General features: G+C 40.9%; 1 protein-coding gene across 3 annotated transcripts in view; it reads left to right on the top strand.

The window, feature by feature from the left end:
* ptbp3 (polypyrimidine tract binding protein 3) overlaps window positions 1-15,559 on the top strand; it is a 105,780-nt gene that overhangs the window by 52,415 nt on the left and 37,806 nt on the right. For all 3 annotated transcript variants that reach the window (XM_085993087.1, XM_085993078.1, XM_085993069.1), the window contains one exon: window positions 8,168-8,243. In XM_085993087.1, coding sequence (XP_085849213.1) covers window positions 8,219-8,243 — 25 coding nt within the window. In that variant the 5' untranslated portion in view covers window positions 8,168-8,218. The remainder of the gene's footprint in view (window positions 1-8,167; window positions 8,244-15,559) is intronic.

The raw sequence follows: 15,559 nt of genomic DNA, 5'->3' as shown, positions 1-15,559 counted from the left end.
TGTAATGCCTGAAATCACGCCAGCTTTTAATGGGCAAAGCTGTAACACCCGCTTAAATTATCTTTATGCTTAACCTTTGATTACCTTTCAGTTTTCCCAATATTAGCTGGCGCTGTGGTGAGTTGCCCACGTCTGCCTGTCATTTTTGGGGGGTAAGTTTAATTTTTAATTCATTTAATTTCGTATTTCACCACCCAAAACCTTTCCTTGACATTTGACCCCCTTGCATACAGGTGGTCTCCTGCCCTTTCCCGGCATTGCCCTGCAGCTTCTGGCCTTGCTCTCTCTGCTGTGCTGATGTTGTCTCTAGCACCCCCTTGGCTGCTTCTGACCGCGCACTGCTGCTCCTAACCTTGGCCTTAGGGCCCCCCCCCACAACATCCCTGGCTCTTGTCCCACTCCTGTCAGTCACACCACCGGTCACAGTGGCCTCTACTGGCCTTCCCCTGCTGCTTTTGGCCCTGCACTGCTGTCCTGTCGATCTTGCCTCCTATACCCAGTTAATCTCCACTCTGCCTTGGTTATTGCTGCTTCTGACACTACCAAGCTTCCCACCCTACCCTGTGCATTATCTTTTCTTCGGTATCAGCCATTTAACAATTTTTGGGGGGCCTTTCTGCTCTTCATGGACCTGTTGCGCCAGTATTTCTTATTTCAAGTGCTTGTTGTACCACAGTGTGGGCAGTGCGAGCATAGGGATGGGAGAAGGGATGTGGGGGTTAGGTAGCACAGGAGAGCAAATGGAGCGGAGAGAGGCGACGGGGATTCCCGGCCAAGTACAAGGAGTTGATTAGCTGTTAGTAACCCAGAATTGGAACCCCAAGTGATAATTACCCAAGTTTTTAAAAAATCAATATGGTATGTGGTATATTTCCTGGTTATCCATTTGAAATAGTTTGCAAGGCACTTGCAATGCTTTTATACAACATTAGAATAGATGTTTCATTTTTCTATCTGCAACAGTGGTTTGAAATGGGCAAATGTACATTAGTGCAATGAAAGTGGTCTCACATTTATGACGCTCTGCTTTGGCTGAAGTATGAAAGCAGCTGGTGCGAAGCCCTAACACACAAGTTACCTTAAAAGGAGCTGGCCACTATCGTCACTCTTCGTTTAAAGACTGACAAGATGAATGAAAACCTGGAGGTGGCAAATTAAATTTGCTGATCAATGTGAGGAGTTCAAACGCAGGTTGAAGACTAATAGAATGAACACATTATGGTATTTAGCAGTTGTTGTAGACATTTAATTGAATAGGCAGATAGTGTGCTCAAGTAATTTGCGGAGAGGGAGGGTGGGTGGCTGGGGCAGGGTCATGCAATACCAGGATGTATTGCTGGAACAGTAAAATAAAGTTCACAGGGATTTCAACTTCATTTCATACTAGTTACAGTGCACCTAGAATACTGAATTCACTTTTGCTCAACATGCTACTTGCATTTGAATGGGTACAGAGAGGAGCAATAAGACTGAACCTAAAATGAATGAGCTATGACCAGATTAGAAAGGAAAGTTGTTGAGGCATCTGATTGAAGTATATTAAATGGTGTAGATAAGGAAAACCTAGATTGTCACAGTATTGCCATGAATGCTAGTGGAAATAAATTGAACTTGTAATTTAAAAAAAAAATTGTTAATAAAAAACTATGCACTTGTAACACATAATTGGAATAATCTACCAAGCAAGTTACTAGCGATAAAAGCAATGGGGTTATTCAAAATACAATGACCCAGAATTTGTGGTCAGTGGCGAAGGAATGGGGCTTTCTCTTGATCACACTTGCAGCTGCCCACAGACTTTACATTGACTTTTGAGCGGCACTTGATGTCATTGGGTGTCTGATGCAGCGTGGCACCCTCTGGAGGGGATCTGTGGCAAGTGTGAGCAGGACAAGAATCAGTGTGTTTTCTCAACCAATCAGATTGAAGAATTCTCCATGAGACCCAGTCTAAACCAGGAAGTATATATCAGAATATTTACTTCATTGTAAAATCATGTGCAGAAAGGAAAATAGCGAGGGAAAGATGGGATTCAGAGAGAGATAAGTCAATTAATTTTCAATTTTTTAAAACCATCTCCAACAATAACTAAATTCTGAAGGAATGAGATGCCACAGTTGTAAAATTAAATTTTCAGTGTCAGGGTTGTTTGGCAGTAATTAAGACTTATCACTGTTTAAAAATTCACTTATACTTGAATGGACAAGCCCTAACACTCTCCTGGCATGTTTAGTGGTTATCTAGTGGGCAAGTACAGCAACTTCACACCCTTGCATGGATTTTAATGCTGAATCTCTCGGCGAGATACCGGTGGAGCAAAGCTTGTGAAGGAGCAGGGCAACTCTGATAGCAATTTCCGCGTTTAACAGCGCATGTGCGGTCGGTGGAAATTGCTGTACAATTTACTCCATAATAACTGAGCGCTGATGGCCTAACGGTTATCCTTGATGCAAATTCCAGGCCATTGAGATGCCATAATGGGTCAGTTAAGCACTTGAAGGTGAGAGGTGAGCTCCGAGTCAAATGACTTCTCATTCCAGGCTTTTCTTGTGTTTTTGTGGCTGTTGCTGTGTTAAAATGGCGTAACACCAATGAGAGCTGATCATCCGTATTAGGTTACTCGATCTAGCTGAACTGAGCTCTTAACAGTAGAACAACTGCATAATAGGCACAGCTGGAGATTACATGGGAAGTTAGTTTATAATTTTGTATAATCTCCTGATTGTGCCATTTTTTTTATTGCTAAAAATGTTTGAATTAAAACATGAGAGCAAAATTAGAAATAGAAAATGCTGGAAATACTCGGTCATGCAGTATCTGTGGAGAGAAACAGTTAACGTTTCAGGTCGATGACACTGTCACAACTGGAAAATGTTGGAGGTGGAACAGTTTCTTAAGCAAGTGTAGAGGCAGGGAAGGGGGGAGGAGAGGAAAGAACAAAAAGGAAAGTCTGATGGGATGGAAGGCAGGAGAGATTGAGAGACAAAAGGGATGATGGTGCAGGGCAAAAGGAGATGGTAATGGGACAAGTTAAGAAACAAAAGTGTAAATTGCAATGGCAGAATGATTGACAGCTGCCATGTGAGAGCAAAAAAATGATGGGCAGAGGTTATGGTCTGAAATTGTTGCACTCCAGAAGGCTGTAAAATGCTTAATCATAAGATGAGGCGCTGTTCCTCGAGCTTACGTTGAGCCTCATTGGAACAGTGTAAGAGGCAGAGGACGGACAGGTCAGTGGGAGTGGAGCGGAGAATTAAAAAGACAGGTGACCAGAAGCTCAAGGTCACCCGTATGGACTGAACGGAGGTGTTCCGCAAAGCGGCCACCCAATCTGCGTTTGGTCTCCCCAATGTAGAGGAGACTGCATCATGAGCAGTGAATACAGTATACTAAATTGCAAGTAGTACAAGTAAATCACTTTCACCTGGGGCCCTGGACAGTGGGAAGGGAGGAGGTAAAAGGGCATGTGTTGCATCTCCTGCACTTGCACGTGAAGGTGCTGGGAGAAGAGGTGTTGGGGTGATGGAGGGGTGGACCAGGGTGTCGCGGAGGGAGCGGTCCCTTTGGAATGCTGAAAGGGGAGGGGGAAGATATGTTAGGTGGTGGGATCACGCTGGAGGTGGCGGAAATGGTGGAGGATGATCAGTTAAATGTGGAGGCTGGTGGTGTGAAAGGTGAGGACAAGGGGAACCCTATCGTGGTTCTGGGAGGGGAAGGGGTGAGAGCAGCAGTACGGGAAAATAGAACGGACACGGTCAAGGGCCGTGTCAACCACGTTAGAAGGGACTCCTCGGTTGAGCAAAACAGAAGACCTGTCGGAAAATGAGAACTTGGGCTAAAAAATTTAAATGCTTCGTAACTTGAATAAAGAGGAATAAACTGTCGTATTCAAGTATTTGAGTTATGAATAGTTTTCACAAGCTATTTTTGGTCCATGTTCTACTCATAGTACTGGATCTCTGTTAAATGCTAATACGAAATAACAGCTGCAGCAGTTTGTGATTTTGTGAACAGTTTGAGTTCTGGTCATACTGGGTGACGCTGTTCATTTTACTGCCTTGAACATCTAACTTTTATGCTTTGATAACATCTCCAGCTACTATGCTGACTGGTGCATAAGGAATGTCTGTGTTTGCAAGTACCAAAAACTTGTCTGAAAATGAACTCTGGTAAGTCATTGTCAATGGTGATGCTAATTAATTACAAAACCAGTGATACTTTTCAATATATTAATCGTGATTTTGTTTTTGTGGAGGGAATGGGCCTTCAGTAGAAACCATGATTAGCTGATGGTTTCTTGTTGCAGCTCAAGGCTAATCTGTGCCTTGTTCACTGGTATTTCGATCCTCTGCTGCCAACCAGCAGTAGCAGGTGTAAAATTCAAGAATTTTTAGGAACACGCGATAGCTATTCGACTCGGCTAAACTGACCAAAATATCTCCTGTTGGTCTGCATCCTCAAGGGCCAAATCCATTCATGTGCATTTCTATGGAAAGTATCTTCAATTATATTGTAATAGTTAATGTACTTTTGAAGTATAGATTGCGTGCCTGATGTACAATACGTCTGGGGCTGTACAGAAAGCTAGTAAATCGCTCTTGGTACGCGCGTATTCAAGGAGCTCTGCCTCCTTCTTGGCGGTGTAAAGAATTAAGTATAACCCACTGTTGCAGGACCAAGTTGGTATGATATTGAAACGGCCAGTATGTTGGGATAGCCTGAACCCTGCATGAATATATTTCTTTATGTTTTCACTTCTTTCCCACGTTTCAGGTTGTTATAACTTCTTAAATAATTTAGTATGTGACGAGTTTGTTAATCCCTTTTTTGCCTGACTGTTGCGACAAGTTTATGATGCATCATTTACTGCTCCACATTTTATATTAAATAGTCTTCAAGACTGCATATAACACTATTGTAGACTCAGCCCAAATTGTTTAATCTGTCTCTAACTCACACTCTTGTTAAACTTTCTTTTTGACTCTTCAGTTGTAGTCTAGTTCTCTCGGAGAGGGGTGTTCGGCTGGGAAATATCACATTGTTCCACTTTGGATACTCGTTCAGTTTTTGGCATTTCCGGTCAGGTGTAGCATTGCCAAATGCAGCTTCAAGTTTCCCTTGCTCTGCTTCAACATCAGAAAGGAACCCTTTACTGAATCTGTATGAATTTCATATTTCTCGCAGCAGTCACATTTGAGGCCTTTGAGTAGCATTACCAATTTGGGCCGAGTGTGGGAATTTTTGTGCTATAAAGTTCTTTTCCTTCCCAACTGTGCTGAGAATACCAAAATCGGTTTCGTCTCGTATCCATGCAACCAGTGCAGCGACATTCATTAGGTTAAATGTGACTGGAAAGTACAGGGATGAATTGCATCATTTGATCTCCTTATGCAACACCCTTTTAAAGGAATTATTTAGTCATAAATGGCACATTCCCACTGCACTGGTAAGGAGCAGAAGTTTCTTGATCTCTTCATTGAGACTTACTGATTTTTGGATGTGTCCTCCTGATTTTAATTCTACATTGGAGCCCCAGTTAAATAACCTTTTTTTTCTTGCTCAACAGAAGTGGAATTAAGAGGCATCATAAATATTCTGTTGCCCTGACAAAAGACCAAGTTTCATGCTTTGAGCTGAGCCGGTGTGTTGGTCGAGCTATTCTAATAGAAAGGGCCTCATAGCTGAGACTGATTATTTGATCACTTAGTTACAACACCTACACATTTTACAACAGAGGTCACAGATGAGAACACTTCACTAGATTTAAAAAAAACTTTCAGCATCTGCTCAGCCTCTTCCTGATCAAGGTGGATCATATCCAGAATGGGATGAAGCAGGACATCCAAAGATGTGCGGGTTAAGGTTGATTGGCTATGATAAATTGACCCTTAGTGTTAGGGGGATTAAATACGTGGGGTTACGGGGATCGGGTGGGATATGTGTCGGTGCAGGCTCGATGGGCCGAAATGGCCTCTATCTGCACTGTGGGGTTTCTGTGATTCTGTGAGGACTTAAATTTTGCATCCGTTCCTGCTCCACATTGGTTTGTTAATGCTCCACACCACAATGCTGCCCTACCCTTTTTTTTAAGACCGAGTGAAGTCTCCGCATCCAGAATCCTTCAGTATAGGTAAAAATGGTTGAAAATCTAGATTTGTTCAACAATATTTTTGTTTTAATGATTAACATGGGCATTAATTAAATTGGCCTGAAGGGCTTACTGGAGTCAAGATGGAAGGATTTAAATTGACGAATTTATACCCGATGTTCCTGCAATTATATTGCCATCTAAACAAAATGTTGAGAGAACTGAAGGGATCTTTAGGATTGATCAGTTATTTCAATGGTTAGATCTTCAAAAGAAACATACTATGACCTGCTTTCTCTCTGATTTAGCAACTGGCAAATTAATGGAACACACTGATGTTCAGCTGCATAGTAAGGTGAAGTTACCGTGATATCCCAGTGGAAGAAAGTTTGGTTCTTTTGGAGGTTTTGCAGACAGGATAGTCTATTTTTCTCCCAGTCCTTTAAAGTGCTGTTGCTTGGATGCAATTCCACCGGAGCTGATGGCTCTCCAGAACCTCGGGCAAGTGGTTGTTCACTAGTGAATGTTGGTGGGTTATTTCGATCCTATAAAGTCACTATGGCCAATCTTGATCCTGCTCAGCCCATGTCCACACATGTACTTTCCAATATATATCACTAGGTAATGATTGGGAGAATGGACTCCCTAGTTTCCCCCCCTTAAGAGGCACAGAGGCCAGGTGTGCTGCTCTGTTTGCTGTTATAGCTTTGATCAGCGATCTCCACACTGACCAGTTATTAAACCCAGAACCTTCTGGTCTGTATAGCTTGATGTACCAGCTAGTTGTGCCCTTAACCATGAGGCACTCGAGGGGAGCTCGGACTAATTTGTTGCATTACGTGACTCTGCTGCGCAAGAGTTGATGCTCTCGATATTGCTCACACTTGAGTTCCTAATTTCAACCTTCCTGCTGTTAGAGACATCAATTAGAAGCCAGATGCCTACCCCATATGGAGGGAAAGAAATCTGAGGGGGAGACATTAATGGCCCGACCAGATGTGGCAACAAATTGTAGAGTAGCAGAAGTAATGTACAGGAAACTCTTTGGTATCCGGGACCGGGACGTTGCCAGTTGATTAAAATGCCAGATGACGGAGAGGGTTAACTACCGAGGCTATTTTTAACACAAAAATAAATTAAATCAAGAAATGTGCAGTGTACAGTAATTGGGTACTCCCGGCAGCACGGGAGAGTCAGAATCCTGTTATTGAGGTGTTCGGACTTACGACAGCACCAAGAAGCCAAGTAGTGGCAGTTTGGAGAACTACCCCCACTGACTAACTCTGCCACTGCGGGAGACTCTGACTTGGCAACATTTCTGGTTATTGAGGTGTTGTTTTCGGAGTATGAATTTTGCCGATTAATAGAGAATTCCGGATACTTGGGTGCTGTTTAAACAAGAGTTTCCTGTAACAGGTCTCCAGCTTTCCCTTTCAAGCAGGAAAGATATATGTGTGGCTGAGGAATGGAAGGAAGAAGAGGACTTTTTTTTTTTTTTTTTTTTTTTTTAAAAGGTTGTGTATCCCCCCCCCCCCCCCCCAAAAGCTGGTTATTAGAGTGTCACTTTTTGAATGTATGTTCAGTGTGAGAAAATAACTCAAACTATTTTGGAAAGATTTGAGCCATCAGGTTGGATGTATGTTGCCTACTGTGTTTTGGGTGTGCATCTTTAGAAGGCTGTGGGGTCAACTTTGTTCAAGAAAACCCAGTTTTCAACGCATATTTTTCTATTGGCAATACTGATTATGAAAGCTACTGCACTTGGACTGTTTAAGGTGTATTCTGGAAGCTCGTATTGCATTATAAGCAAGGTGTTTATGGATAAACTTGTCCCATTTGTGATACTGATTAACAGAATATTTATATAAAGAGTACGATTAGTCAGTATATGTTTACAGCTTGCATTCATTTGTCAAATTTAGTTTCTTCAAAACATTCTGTGAATTAGCAACTAGCCCAATACCTTGATTGTTTATACAAACCTAGTTCCCCACATGGCACGTTATTTAACAGCAATGAATATTACACAGATGAGTTAATGGCCATTTACTGAAGTATTTGATTATTTTTGTTTTTCAGCGGGGATCTGACGAGCTTCTTTCTGCTGGTATTATTAACGGCCCATCTATCATGAGCAATTCTACTGCAGCTACAGGTATTTCTTTTATTTTGTATATCAAATCTGATTGTAATAGCACTTTGAATACCTGAAACTAATTGGAACTTGCTTCATTGCTTACTGACATTTTTTAATGCTGTTACAGCTAATATTTGACTAATGTAAAACGATAACGTTCTCGCTAATATTTGACTAAAGTAAAACCAATAATGTTCTATGAAACATGTTCAATAAAACTTAAATATTATAAATGATAGTACAGCACATTCTGAATGAGTATAGTAACTGAACACAGTGCTTTGAAACGCTTCTGTCTTTTGTGGTAAATAAAAACGTTCCTGTTTCATGAAATGATACAAGGTCCTGACGTCATGGTGACACAGTAGATGTACTGTGTAGTTGTAGAAATTAATTTCAACAATGGGTTGCACTGTTTCATTATGGGTTTTATCCTACAGAAAACTAAATCAAATGGTCTTTTGATGTACCATGATCTTCAACACATTGTTTAGAGCCTCCCTCCTTTGATAAAACCATATCAAGTGTGTTCTCCATATCTGCCCTTCACTATTTCATGCTTTATAACCTTGGGGAGGATAGATAAACTGGTGTTTTAATCATGAAGGCAGTGAGTTGGAACACTGTTACTTCATCTTTTGGAGTTCGATTTGGCTTTGAGTTCAGCGACACTATAAATGCTGTGCAAGATGGCTAAATAAAAAATTGGAGCACCCACTGTGACCTACAGATTGCTGTAGGATGCTTTTGTGTCCTACGTAACTTTCAAACTTTTGTGTTGGGGACCCCCTTGAGTGTGATCATTGCAGCAAAAGTGTCTTATAACAGCAGAAATCATTTGCTAATAGAAAAAGAAACATCAGAAATCTGATAAAATGGGTAGGAATGTAACATTTTGGTGGCCCATGAGATCCGGAAACCTTAAGTTTTGGGCCAGAAGAGGGAACAATTGGGTACTACTCTGACTTCTAACTGCTTTACAGTGGCTTATTATGAAGCCCACGCACGTGGATGTTGGGTGTGAACAGGTTTAGACTCTGCTGTGATATCCCATAAATTTGAATAGGCTAATCAATACCCATTGTCCAGGCTTGTACATGAAATATGGCCACTTGGGATTAGTCCTGAAAGGCTGTTGGTGTCCGTGGAACTGTACCACAGCATGAATCGCTACCTTCAGCAGAGGTTGGGACAAGAAAAACTCAAATTAAGTGAGTTTGGCAGTTATGTTTCCCACTGCTCTTGAGACAAAACTGCCTTTAAATTGGTATTTCAATTAAAAAATGCTAACATTGTAGTCAAGCTGCCAAGAAATGGCCCTTGGAGAATGATATTCAGGTACTTGGCGCTGGTGATGGGATCGTTTTAACAAGGCATTTGCGGATGATATTTAAACAGGAGAGCGATGCTCAAAAAGCACAAACATTTGAACCCGAACTTTAAAACTTTGGAATCACTCCCATGTATCTGTTAATTTTAAGCACCGTGTAGTTAGAGGGTTGTTCATTTTTTGTCCGCATTCATGGCAGGCAGTAGTCAGTGCAAATTACAATGGTAGAAGATACACAAGGCTTAAGCATGAAATGCCATAGAAAAAACATTTTTATTTTTTTTAAACTCAATGGGGAGAAATCGTGAAATAAAATAGAACCTAGACCAAGTTTGGTTTCTAAGTTGTGGAGTGGGGTGGAAAAAATGTAGGCCATCATCAAGACACCCAAATGTGAATGTGGTCTGTGTACCAGAACTGCATTGGGATCAGACTTCTGTGAAACCGAGCTACACTTACTAGTGTTGGTTGTAGGTGGGATACTGAATGCAGCAGGCTATCCTGGGCATTTTAAATGTAACATCAGAATTAAAACTAAAAAGCTCCAAGATAAGGTTAAGCAAAGTGATAACTGCCAAGAAAGGTGGTGGGTGGGCACCAGCAAGGATGGGCCAGGGAAGAGGTGGTGGGTGGGCACCAGCAAGGTTGGGTTGTGATTGTCATAGATGTTTAAGCGAGGAAATGAAAATACAGATGCTTCATTGCTAGCTTTTTCCGTTCTCCTCATAACCTGTTCATTTTTCTCTCTCTGCTTTCTGCCCCCCACCATAATTTTAAAAAAGCAACGCGAGAGATGATTGAGCTGAACATACTTCCTAACGTACCTGGCATTTTAATATTGGTTCGGTTGAATAACCATAACAGTATGTTACTAACTACTTGCATCACTGCCCTGTATAGCAGTGTGCTTGTGGTACACAACAGGCTTCATTATTGTGCCTCATTTCTGCTGCTCTAAAAGCACGTGAGATTGGAGGTGCACCAGGTCAACTATGACTCCTTTTAAACTGCTCAATATGCTCCCATTGAAGGTAGAGTATATTGGTCCTAAAATCTCTCCATTCTGATTGGAGTGGGCCAAGAGGATTTAAGAAAATAACATAAGAAATAGGAGTAGGCCCTTCTAGCCTGCTCTGCCATTCAATGAGATCATGGCTGATCTTCTGCCTTAACGCCATTCACCAGTCCGATCGCCATATCCCTTGATGCCCTTACTAGTTAGAAATCTGTCAACTTCTGTATTGAAGATACCCAATGACCTGAGCCTCCACAGCACTCTGGGGTAGAGAATTCCAAAGATTCACCACCCTCCTGTGAAGAAATTTCTTCTCATCTCAGTCCTGAATGGCCTACTATTTATCCTGAGGCTGTGGCCCTTGGTTCTTGACTCACCAGCCAAGGGAAACATTCTCCCAGCATCCACCCTATCAAGCCATGTAATAATTGTGTGCTTCAATGAGAACCCCTCTCATTCTTCTGAATTCAAGAGAATACAGGCCTGGTTTACTCAATCTCTTATGACATTCCCGCCATACCAGGAATCAATCTCGTGAACCTGCGATGCACTCCCTCTATGGCAGGTATATCCTTCCTTAGGTAAGGAGACCAAAATTGTACACTGTACTCCAGGTGTGGTCTCACAAAGGCCCTATATAATTGGAGTAAGACTTCTTTACTCCTGTAAGCAAATCCTCTTGTAATGAAGGCCAGCATACCATTTGCTTTCCTAATCGCTTGCTGCACCTGCACATTTACTTTCAGTGACTTGTACAAGGACACCCAGGTCCCTTTGAGCATCTGCATTCCCCAATCTTTCACCATTTAGGAAATACTCTGCCTTTCTGTTTTTTCTACCAAAGTGCATAACTTCACATTTATCCACATTATATTCCATCTGCCATGTTCTCGCCCACTCATTGAGCCTGTTGAGATCCCCTTGAAGCCTCTTCACAACTGACACTGCCACCTAGCTTTGTACCGTCAGCAAATTTGGAAATGTTACATGTAGTCCCCTCATCCAAATCATTGATATTGATTGTGAATAGCTGGGGCCCAAGCACCGATCCTTGCGGTACCCCACTAGTCACAGCCTGCCATCCTGAAAAAGACCCGTTTATCCCTACTCTCTTTGTTTTCTGTCTGTTAACCAATTCTCAATCCATGCAAGTATATTACCCCCAATTCCATGTGCCCTAATTTTGTTCACCAACCTCTTGTGTGGGACCTTATCGAAGGCCTTCTGAAAATCCAAATACACCACATCTACCGGTTCCCCTTTGTCTACTCCACTAGTTACATCCTCAAAGAACTCCAATAGGTTTGTCAAACAGGATTTCCCTTTCATAAATCCACTGACTCTGCCAATCTTACTATTAGTTTCTAAGTGCCCAGTTATTGCATCCTTTATAATAGATTCCAGCATTTTCCCAAATACTGATGAGGCCAACAGGTCTGTAGTTCCCCGTTTTCTCTCTCCCTCCTTTCTTAAATAGCGGGGTTACATTTGCTATCCTCCAATCTGCAGGAACCATTCCAGAATCTATAGAATTTTGGAGGATGACAACCAATGCGTCCACTATCCCAATGGCCACCTCTTTCAAAACTCTAGGATGTAGGTGATTTATCGACTTTTAGTCCCATTTAATTTTGCTAGTACTGTTGTTGTTTTTTTTTTTTTTACTAATTTCTTTAAGTTCCTCATTCTTTCCACACCCTTGGTTTTCTCGTATTTCTGGGAGGTTCTTTGTGTCTTCGTGAAGACAGAAATAAAGTATTTATTTAATTTCTCCGCCATTTCCTCATTCCCTATTATAAATTCTCCCGTCTCTGACTGTAAAGGACCTACATTTACCTTCGCCAGTCTTTTCCTTTTCACATACCTATGGAAGCTTTTACAATCCGTTTTTATATTTTTCGCTAGTTTGTGCTCATATTCCATTTTCCCTTTATCAATTTCTTGGTCCCCCTTTGATTTCTAAAAAGATCCCAACCTCAGGCTGACTGCTTTTTCTGGCAACCTTACTCCTTTGATGTAATGCTAGCTTTAATTTCTTTTGTTAGCCATGGTTGGATCACTTTTCCTTTTGGGTTTTTATGCCCTAGAGGCATATATGTTTGTTGCAAATTATGCATTATTTCCTTTGAATGTTAGCCATTGTATGTCCACCGTCATACATTTTTAGTGTAGTCTCCCAATCTACCATGGCCAACTTGTCCCTCATACCCTTGTAATTTCCTCTGTTTAGATTGAAGACCTTAGTTTCAGATTGGACTACATCACTCTCTCAAACTTAATGTAAAATTCAAGCATATTACGGTTTTATCTCCTGCATCTTTGAGCACGAACTTGTCACCTCTAACTTGGAACATTTATTTATATTTCACCTACATTGTAAAGCATTCTAATTGGGCATTGGTTTCCTTTTCAAAGACCCACTTTTGGGTCATTTGTACATACTTGCACATTGATGAGAAGCAGTATGCCACTAATAATTAACAACTTGCTGTCAGACACTGGTGCCCTCTTCTGACTGCACTTTATAAAACCGGCGCATTCAGAATCATTTGTCTCTTCCTTGTACCTACAAAAGTGTGTTGCCTTAATTGAAAAAGCTAATTTTTGATATTTTCACCTGACCTGAGTGCCTTCATCGTGTAATCCCCTGAATATGTCTTTATAAACTGCTGTAGCAAGCTGATGAGATAATTATGTATGAGGAAGGCCATTTAGGGTCGTAATTTTATCCATGGCTGTTTCAGTATCATTCTTGGGGTACTTGAGTCACTCATTTTCCTTCTGAATTGCAGTACTTAACACTGTGCATTGAATTTCATTTGTCATTTTCTGTCCATTTATTTTTTATGCAGCTGAGACTGTAATTTCGAAGCTGCCACTTCCAGTTCTGCTGCCCATCCTAGTTGTGTCATGTGTAAATTTGACCAATTTGTGTTGTGTTTCGGAATGTAAGTCATTGATCCAAATTCGAAAGTCATGGTCCCAACATTAAGCACTGGGGCACCCCATTTTGTAATTCCCCACCCCCATTCTGGGAGAACCTCTAACCAATATCAGTTAGCCAATTTCCAAAATGTTCTTTGAATCTCCAACTTTGAGCTTGAGCTATAATTTTTTTATGTGGAACTTCGTCAAGTCTTTTGGAATTTTAGGCTTGGGTTGTATGAGGAGGTTAGTCAGGCAAGATCGGTTGTGTTTCCTAAGATCCCAAATTCATTTGTAAAAGGAATTGAAAACTTGGTCAATTGAGCTGCCAAGTTAATAGGTATGCAATTTTCAACACCCTATTTTCAAAGGTATTTTAACGTTTGCAGATTTGTTTTTATGCTTTCAGTGGTATAGATTTTTGATTTCCACGCCACCACCTTTGTTGAAAATTTTGTATCAGCTGTTTAAAAATATATGTAAATTTTTGGCAACCAACGACCATGGGGATAATTTTAATGGCCCGATTTTCAGGAAGGGTGTAAAAAGGAGGACAGTTGGACCGTGTCCATTTCCCACGTGGTGGCTAAGGTTAAAATTACTCCTGTATAGTTCATCATTTTATAATATGGGAAGATTCAACTTGGTATCACTTTGAAGAAATTGCCTTCTAGGAAAGTAGCACTCTAGTGTGTGTTGTGCTTTGACAGCAAGATGTCATTTTAAATATTGTAACTTCAGTTAAGTTAAAATCCATTAGATTGTCTGACTGAGACCATCATGTTCCTGTTCAGTGCAAATCCTTCATAGTGTTTCGCCTTAACTGAGATACTTGATCTTGACATAGGGAGTACTGAAACAGATTCTGAAAAGTCTTTTTAAAATATAATGGATCAGGATAGATTGCTTTTTATGGCATATGGGTTAAATGCTCACAAAAAGCACTGGCTAACACATCAGCTTTGGTGTTTGAGCAGCAGGGTATTGGGCTTCAACCTGGCACCCAAGGCGCAGAGTAACACTCAAGTGCCCTTTGATGTGCTGTTAGTGATGGTCTTTTACTGGTAACAGTGCACTTCATCAGCTGCATATAATGCAGCTAGTATCGAGGCCTGTCTAAAAGGTAAATATTTAAGATATTTGCATTTGTACAACTTTCTCCACCTACTTCCATTCAGTGAAAATTTGACTGATCGAACGCTGGCACTGTTGACATTTGAATGCATGCACATGCAGAGCTCTCTTTCCAAAGTTTACATTGATATGGGCAGCAGTGTAAACACAGCTTCCCATTCAAAAATGCACCCCATGATTCAGTGTAACAGTATAGTGTAATGTATAGTGGGCAATTGAAATCTCGAATCTTTGCCGTATATTATCACTGACCATTCCACTTTTATTACCTGCCAACTATATTATTGCCAACTATAGTATACACATGTTGGAGCAAAATGTGAGCCTACTTGGTAACATAAGTAATGAATCCTTGTTACTGAAGGTTTAAGGATTTAAATAAAATTTTGCTCTTATCAAACTTTTTTGATTTGAGAATATGTGGAGGAGAGTTACAATTGTCCTTTAGGGAGACCCCAAAGTAAGAAAGAAAGACTTGCATTTATATAGCGCCTTTCATGACCACCGGATGTCCCAAAGCGCTTTACAGCCAATCAAGTACTTTTTGAAGTGTAGTCACTGTTGTAATGTAGGAAACATTCACGATAAACTCTGAAAGCAAAAGACCGGCAAAACAGCTGCTGTATTTCTGTTTGTTCTGATAAGTTTTGTATTTTCAAAGTAGCTGGACTCTTTCAGAAGAAAGCCAAATTCTGGGTTTTGGTTACATGTGTGCTTTTATGGGTTTACTTTGCTTGACACTCAAACATTTTCCCCCCGATTTTTAGAATGGCGCAATCTTTTCTGGAACATTAACTTCTACAAAATTAACCTTGCATCTATCTCAAATGGCAAAGTATAATTAGAAAGTGTGTAGAAAACTCCTTCCTCAACTCCACCCTGCAAATTTAGGATTAAAGATTAAAGGGATGTTGCTGCCTCATTTGAAAG

The sequence above is a fragment of the Somniosus microcephalus genome, chromosome 1 (genome assembly GCF_052327205.1).
Source record: "Somniosus microcephalus isolate GS21.2 chromosome 1, FLI_Smic_1.0, whole genome shotgun sequence".
In the NCBI taxonomy this organism is placed as follows: Eukaryota; Metazoa; Chordata; class Chondrichthyes; order Squaliformes; family Somniosidae; genus Somniosus; species Somniosus microcephalus.
Note: the sequence above shows the minus strand (reverse complement) of the source record. Positions and strands in the feature narration are given on the sequence as shown.